We start from the raw sequence: 8,466 nt of genomic DNA on the forward strand, positions 1-8,466 counted from the left end.
TAGCAGGTAACCCTCTCTGTTGTGTGTGGCTCTAACTGGGCAGCAGCCTGTCCCTCATCCTACAGAAATGCCATCACTTCATTAAGGGTCATTATGCTTCATTAATGAGTCTGTTTTAGCCTTCCTCAGCTATCTCAGAAATGGTTCCAGGCCTGAATATTCTTTCAGTATTTTAATTGTAGAAGGTAATGACACAATCTTGTGTTGTTGTGAGTTCAGAGGAAGCGCTGCTCGTGGCTTAGCTTCCAGGGCACCAGCGCAGGGCTGTGACGTGTGAAACACGTGACTTCCATCTCACACCACTTTGAGTAACTGCATTGCTGTTCTTTCCAAATTTGTTTAAAAACTACACAAGACAAGAACCACTGCACAAAGTGGGTGGTAGATGTAGTACAAAGATGTAGTATACTACAAAGATGTAGTAGAAATCCCTCCAGGTCCCCACTGCTGACGTGGGGCTGTGGTGGGCTGTCCCCAGGGAGATGGTGCTGCTCTTGAATTGGGTGGGTGTGGGAGGGATTGGAAATGTCCCTGCTTGGGACAGAGGAGTATGAGTGCACAAATCACAGCCCCAGTAGGATTCACCTCTATTGGGGTTGGAGGAACATGTCAGTCTGTTCAGCACAGGGTTTGTTTTGTGTCTTTCGGTGGGTTTGGTGACCATCTGGGCAGGAGGACAAATGACTGTCCGTGTGTGCTGGGTGTCAGCTGTCAGCCCTGGCTGGCCCTGCACACATGATCATAGCCAAGGGGGTGGCAGTGGYTGTATCTGCTCATTGCCTCCTCTAGGTCAGAGGGCAATAATGATATTTTCTGTCACATTGCTGGGAGCCTCCAGTGCTCAGAGAAGCAAAAGTGKGTGTCTGGTGTTTTCCTGAAGATCTCCTGAGGGTACAGGTGTCAGTCCCTGCCTGTGAGTGACCCTGTGCTGYTGGGGGCTCTGGAGAAGGAATAAAATTCACCTTTGGCTGTTGCAATACCACCATACTGTGCTTTGATGCAGTTTGCTTTTGGTAGAAATCCCAGAACTCCGGTTCTGCAGGTGCTGTGTGGGACCAGCATGTCCTGAGTAGGATAATTTGGGGGTAGGACTGCTAATATGTGGGAATTCATTGCCAAAACACTGGAAACTGTAGAGCTCCATGGGCACTGACCGAGTRTGGATGGACACTGTCAGCTGGAGCTTCTGCGTTACTGAACCTGAGCTGGGTTTTGCCATAAGATGATCATTCTAAATCCTTCTCTTTTTCTTTCAACAGACTTGAAATGATGCCATCAAGGAGCTTTTGGTGCTCCCTGGTCTTGCTGGGGGTTTTCCCGCTGGTCACACAGGGATGGATGGACGTGGACAGGGGCAGAAGGCTGCACTCGGATGCAGAGAGGTCACACCAAGAGGTATTGTACACCCACTGCTGCTGCAGCTACTGCTCTTGGGTTTCTGTTCTGGGGCTGTGTTCAGGCTCTCCATGGGCTTATCCATGTGTGTTTGTGTTAAACWCCTGCTGAGGGGATCAGTGAAAAMCAGTGAAGCAGAAGCTCTTACACTTCTTGGATATGCTGATTATCTGGAAGGGAAATTTGGCATCTGGCTGTTGTGGAGATGCTGTCTTTGCCCCAAAGACTTTACAGTGTGCTGGGGGCTGCTGACACCAATGAATCTGAATTTAACAAGCAAACTTTGAACTGGCTCTTCACTTGGGTCAGTGGACSTTYAGGTRAAACCTAARAAAAGCTCTTTTWAAGGAAACCCGAGCTATAGGTGGTRCTGAGAGAATCAGCAAAGTTACTGCCCYGAGTGTTTCCCTCCAGACTTACTGATGTGAAAGCTCTCTGAAGCACAGAGTAATAGAAAAGGGAGCAGGGAACAGTGGTGATGGTGAGGGGTGATGTCCATGCCTGGGGGGCACTGGGACTGGGGCAGGACTGCAGCTCCTCCTCAGTGCTCAGYCCTGGGCTCTGGGAGGGTTTCCAGTGCTGAGGGTGGCAGTGTTGGCCGTTGGCACAAGGGGTGGGTGGAGCAGTCCCTGTCCCAGCAGTGTTGGGCAGGCTGTACCAGGGGGCACTGGATTTCTGAGCCAGAGCTCAGCACTGCGTGTGGCACAGATGTAGGCTCAGATTTTCGTGTAGACTCAGATTTTCATGTGTCTGAGGCTGAGACATGTGAATAAAGCCACAAAAAGCTGTGACTTTGAGCAGTAAATGATGAATGACTGCTGAAACAGTTTTAGTTATTTAATGAGTTCCTGGTTGTCGGATGTTTGCTAAATGGTTGCTGAAATGTCTGAAAGTGGGACGTGGTGCGGGAGGACAGGAAAGGACACTTGGCTGTTTTTTTAGCTGCCATTGCCTTGAACACTTCWGTACTGGCAGACACATCAGTCAGTGCCAGGCTAATGATAAGCCCTTGATGGATTCATGTTGCAATTGGATCTGTTTAAGCCTCAGGATTTGGTTCTAGCTGGAGAATCCCATTTCTCCCAGTCACATCCCGTCTACAAATACCCAGTTATCGGCATTATAGTTTAAGCTAATTAAAAAGGTGYTTTTTGTTGCTTAGTAGGGCTCAAAAGTCATTTCAATGTTGTTGGATATTCTGCAGGTCTGAGGTCTGTTTCAGGTCTGTTTCTTTGTCCTTGAGGTATCCAACCTCTGTTCTGTAAAAGTGAAGAAAAGCAGTTCCCTCCCACACCTCCACTGTTACTTTGGGTAGGCTCAGGTAGTACACTGGCACTCTGTTAAACCTCTTCTTGCAGAATATCTGATCACTTTTGCTTTTTTATTAAAAATTAGTAAATATTTTGCATGCTTGTGCAGTTAAAAAAACTCATTCTTCACTAATGCACATTAGTTTTGTTTTTTTTAAGGAAGTTATTCTGAGGAATTAAGTTCATTACTCAATTTACTTTAACATAAATCATAGAATCATTATATTACTTGAAAGACATTAATTCATTTGATCTTTCTATAAAGAGCATACATAACGTTATTGTATCCATTACTTGATCTTGCTTGAGGTGGAAGGATCTCAGCTAAAAACATATTTGCTCAGGTTTGCACAAAATTTAGCAAGTGTGAATATTAAAATTATGAATGTACAAAGTGTGCAGTTAAAATATATTCAAGAAATGTAAGTTATAATTCAGATTTTAGAAAAAACATCTGTACAGAAAGCCTGTGTCTGCAAGAAATAGYGTTTGTATAGTGTGGCACAAAGCACTAAAATTAATCTGAAAGCCCTGAGCATAGCTTTCAGGTAGGTCAGTGGAACTGAGATAAGCACCTTTTGAGAGTAAACAGCAATTACTTTCTCTTGCAGAAAATAGTGTACCCATAATACCTTTTTAATAATAAAAATCACCTGAAATACTTTTGTAAGGATATTGGGCTTSGTTCAGTTTGGAGCTCCTTATCCGTGAGAAGTTTGTTACGTTCCAAATTTTATGGTTTGATTGATACATAGATCCCTTAATAGGCATTTAAAAAATATTGAATCACAACTAGAAATGCTCSTAGCAATTCACTAAAAATGCTTTAAAAATGAGTAAAGTGTTAATTTACAGGTCAAGCAATTTTGAAGTGTGCTCTGATGGAAAATTCCTGTGAACCTCATCAAAGCAAGTACGTGGATATGGGTCACTGGCTGCACTAATACTTGTTCTGATCTACATAGGAACAAGTTTACTGAATCAAAAACATTGCCTAATTTATGTTCATATTTCTAAATCGATTTCTTCATGGTATGYGGTGGAATTATTGCAGTTGTGCTTTGAATTTATAAAGGAAAATAAGACTACAACTCCTTTTGATCAGGAATTAACTCTCTACCAAAACAATGGTGTGTGTTTTTATTGAGGCACAGCTTTTCACCCCTCAAGTTTATCAGAGGGTGAGGCAAGTTTGCGAGAAGGTATTTGTTTTCTGGAATATTTTTAGTCTTGATTAGAATAGTTAATAGGTATGCGCATGCAGTATGAAATCCCAATTTCAATGAATGAGCTAAAATAGAAAACCTAATTTAAAAAAGTACAGCATTCATATCTGACTGGAAAGCTTCAACTTGCCTGGTTTGTATTAATTCTGGAGAATATTGCTGTCACTTCTGTGCTGTGAGACTTCTCACAGGTTCCAGGRGTTGCTGGAAAGCTCTTGAAGCTCCTGGGCATTGCATGTGGACCTGGGTGCAGCTTCTGAGGGCTGAACCATCATGGAACTAAATCCTGTTGAGTGGAATACATGCCAAAATGACAAATTTATAAAGCTCACCACTCCAGGGTGTTGGTTTTGGATAAGTTTTTGCCTCTGCCTTCAGCAAGTCAGATTGTTTGTTCAAGGTGGGTGTTTTAGAGGTGACTGCAGTTCATGGGCAGCCCTGTGCTGGCTCAGAAGGGTTTGAGTGGCCCATGAAACACCAGGTGATGTGATCTGGGGTCACCTCTTCCTTCTAGAAAGGAATTCTCAAAAAATGCAGCTCTCTTGTGTCACTGCCAGTGCTAGTGAAGAGAGTTTGCAGTGCGAGCAGAAAAGAGAGAATCTGGATCTGAAATAACCCGGGAGTTTGGGTTTGGAGGAGAATTTGGCTGGGAGGTTCTGATGGAAAGCCAGTGCTGCTAGTCCACTCAATCTCTACAAGGTAATCCACACGAGTAGCTCAGGCTGATTTTTCAGCCTCCTGGGGTATTTTGCAAAGCATCTTATTAAATATTGAAATTTGACAGCAGCTTCCCTTCTCCCATTCCCTGCTTTCTCTGTGAGAAGCTGATTTCCTGTGTGTGTTKAAGCCCAGCTGGTTTTGCCATGTTCTTGGGGCAGATTTTACACCTCCTTTTCTGAGCCTGCCATGAGCAGAGCAGTGCTGCAGGTCTTCATCAGCCCTTCCAGGAGCAGAGCTCCTTAAACACAAGTCACCACAGAGCTGCTTCTTGGAAATCTAAATTCTGAGTTATGTCTTCTGGGGCACTGCTGGTGGGTAGATTGAAAAATATTGTCCTGGCTTGAGAGTGTGAAAGTGGAGAGTGTTCCTGTGTTGTATATGGAGAGCTGTTTTTTGCTGCACCATTAAGTATTTGGATGTCACCAAGCTCCTGAGGAGTGACAGTAAAGGCTGGCAGGTGTCCTGTGGCCTGATTAGAGCTACAAAAACATATTAATTAATTGTTTTAATTTTGCTTTCATGCCATGCTTTTTTTTTCCCCCCCATCCTCCTGCTTCAGAAGCCTCAGGAGATCGTGCTCAGCCCCTGTCCTCCTGTGGGGACAAGAGCTGTCCTGGGGCAGCTCCACTGCACAGAGCTCACAGGTGATGCTCCCTGTGCTCGTTTTTCAAGGCACCATAACTTCCTCCTCGCTGGTATTTGGAAGGTATTGGCTCTGTGGGCTGTCCACTGTTTTTGTTCATTAATTATAAAGGCCAGTGTAGACTCCCATCCCTGGAAGGGTTCCAGGCTGRGTTGGACRGGGCTCTGAGCAGCCTGCTCTGGTGGAAGGTGTCCCTGCCCATGGCAAGGCTGGAATTGGATGATCTSTRAGGTCCCTTTGAATTCAAACCATTCTGTGCTTCYGTGACACCTGAACTGCTTAAAATCTCCAAGAATAAATGTACTGCAAACAGCTGGGTCAAACCAGCCCTTCAGTGCCCTCCTGCCCAGGATAAAGCACTTCTCTGGAGTCCACTCACAGCCGCAACTGTGCTTGTCTAAGAGTATCAATTATTGCTGAAATTCCTTGTTACAGTCAGATTCTTAAATGTTGCATCACTTACTGCTGCACCTGTAGACCATAGTAGGTTATTCTGAGCAGCAAGGGATTCACAGGGATGATTTTGGGCTCCTTCCCCCACCAAGGTCACATTTCCTAATCTGACAGACTAGGACAGGTTTGTTATTGGAAGCAAGGTAAAAAATTGCAAAGGTTTTTGATTAAAGCTTTTTGCTTCTAATTCAGATTGAGACACAATTTCAGAGAATGAGCTTGGAATAAAACAGGCACAGTGTATCAATTTTATATGCAGTTGAAGATCTAATATCCTGGTATTTATTTTAATTGTTAATGGTAGTAATGTATTCTCTACCATGTGAGTGTTCTTCTGGCTTTTTAGTTTGGAGAAAGGAAGGAAAGAATCAGATTTGAATTTAAATCTATACTGGGTTACAGCCTGCTTCTGTTTCAAGCATTAATGAAGGTGCAGGGAGCCAAGGCTGAAGTTTATTTTTGTATCACTTTGCTACGTSGTGATAATTCACTCCTTGTTACCTGCATTTATGTGGTATCTCTAACAAGCAGTAATTGCTTTTTTGTAGAGCATCCTAAATCTTAACAGGTATATTATCCCTGTGGAGATGAGAAGCTTTTGCTCTGAGTGCTGGTTGCCAGAGCATCTGCAGTTCAAGGTGCTGTGGAATGTTTTGATAATATTTGTATTATGCATGTTGAGGTCCTTTTTCTGCATCCCCAACCCACTCCCCTCCACTTTCTTCTGTGTACTCAGAGGGTTTAATAAATGCTGTGTTTTATGGGATGCTCTCATGCTTGAAGTACTAGAAAATGTGAATGTTGGAACAAGGCAGGTGCTGTATACTTGAATAACAGCAGAAAATTAGAAGAATTTTGGTTTACATAACTGGTTATGGCTCARTAGCGAGTGTCAGGATGCATCTGAAGCACAGTTTGAAGATTAAACTTGCTTGTTTGCAGTTCCTTACAGAACTCAAATCCTGCGTCCTTTATGTTTTTTTGAACTTCTGGTGGGATGCAGTGAGTGATCCCTGGTGATGGTCCTGCCCTGCCTGGTTTGCTGGGGGCTGAAGAGCTCTCCTGGTGCTGCATGGGAACATTTTGTGGTGCCTTGGATGTTAATGACCAGGAATTTTGGGTGCTGGACGCTGTCCCTGGGGAGCAGAGGGATGTGGGCTCGTGGTACCTGCTCTGAGCTGAGCTGTGGCACAAACTGACTGCAGGAATCAAATTTCAGTAYGTTTTTCTCATGTCACAGTTCAGCAGCTGTGAAAAATCATACTGAGATGGGGAAATGCTGCTGTGATTCTGAAGAAGAGAATAAGACCAGAGCAAATCATGTTGCAAATAAAAAAGGAATCAAGGCAATCTTAACTTGGCTATGATGTGGCAGAGGGTTACACTTTCTGATATTATGTTCAGAAGCCACTCAGCCTTAAAAGACTAAATGTTGAGTCATTTTTCTTCCCCAAATGTAGCATATTCTCCCTTTGAAACAAAGATTTGTAGCATTAGTTTTTAGAGGAAAACTTCTACTTGAAGTACTTTTGACCACCAAGCAGGGGAATTYTCAGGTTTTTAGATTAGCAAGGGTACATCTGCAAATTTGGGGTTTCTAAAAACAGCCATCCCATGAGCTTCCCCGTGACAATGTGGAAATTTAGGGAGCTATACCTGGGTTTCTCATCTGGAGTCCAGAAATAGTAGTGAGTAAAATCAGAGCTGCAGCAATTATCTCAATTAGGTACCGTATGGGTGAGCAGATGATACTGTGTGATGTGAGACATCAGAGCTTCTCTCAGTGTTTATACCAGACAGGACAAATCTAAATTGCCASTGTCTGTACTGATAGCAAGCTTTCTCCAAACAGTAGCATGTGATCTATTTTTTTTCTCATTCCTGATTAAAAAAAAAAATAAAAAAAAAAGGATGTTCTCTCATCTCATGCCTGATTCACTTTTTTTTTTAAAAAATATTCTGTATTCATGGCTGTAAACAGAAAATTCCAATTGTCAAACTAAGCCATGCATTAGTCAAAAACTGCTGATGATCCAGTCCCCATGCAGAGTGTCTCACCAGCCCTGTACTGGKTGTCATTTCACCGAATGGTTTGGGTTAAAACTCATCTCATTCCACCTCCTGCCATGGCCAGGGACACTTTCCACTRYCYCAGGGTGCTCCAAGCCCTGCCCAGCCTGACCTTGGRCACTTCCAGGGATCGGGCAGCCACAGCTTCTCTGGGCAACCTGTGTCAGGGTCCCACAACAAGGAAGAATTTATTCCAATCTCTCACCTAAATCTGCCTTCTTTGCCTGACCCCTCACTGGAGATAAGGAGCTCTGAAGGGAGGAAAAAAATCTGTGGCATGGTAATCTATTAATAGGAACTGCCACTTCTTTATTAATTTGCTAAATGAGTTCGGACTGTATATTTAGAAATTGTACAGCAGTTAGGCTGATCCTGAGAGCAGGTCCCTGGAGACCTGGAGTGTGCAGAGATAACATCTGATTTATTGCGAGCCCCAGCATGAGCCCAGCTGCAGGGATTGCATTTGATTTATCTGCTTGCACTGCCATGTGTCCCACAAAGGRTCTGGTAAGGCCAGCAATGCAGGGAATTCGTGGATCTGGAATGTTACCTGTTCTGCATCTCTTCATCTGCTACATTACTTGTTTCTTTTTGCCGCTGGTTGTGGTGGTTTTTTGGTTGTTTTTTTTTCTTTTTCTTTTTTTTTTTT

The 8,466-nt window shown here is 43.6% G+C and overlaps 1 protein-coding gene across 1 annotated transcript in view; it reads left to right on the forward strand.

The window, feature by feature from the left end:
* The first annotated feature begins 1,266 nt into the window (after window positions 1–1,266).
* Window positions 1,267–8,466, forward strand: part of FSTL4 (follistatin like 4) — a 200,377-nt gene continuing 193,177 nt past the window's right edge. Inside the window, exon 1 of the mRNA XM_057371342.1 lies at window positions 1,267–1,395. Within this exon, the coding sequence (XP_057227325.1) occupies window positions 1,267–1,395 (129 nt within the window). The remainder of the gene's footprint in view (window positions 1,396–8,466) is intronic.

This window comes from Malurus melanocephalus, unplaced genomic scaffold, assembly GCF_030028575.1.
Source record: "Malurus melanocephalus ecotype Western Australia unplaced genomic scaffold, MMel_1.1 scaffold_144, whole genome shotgun sequence".
NCBI classification, from domain to species: Eukaryota; Metazoa; Chordata; class Aves; order Passeriformes; family Maluridae; genus Malurus; species Malurus melanocephalus.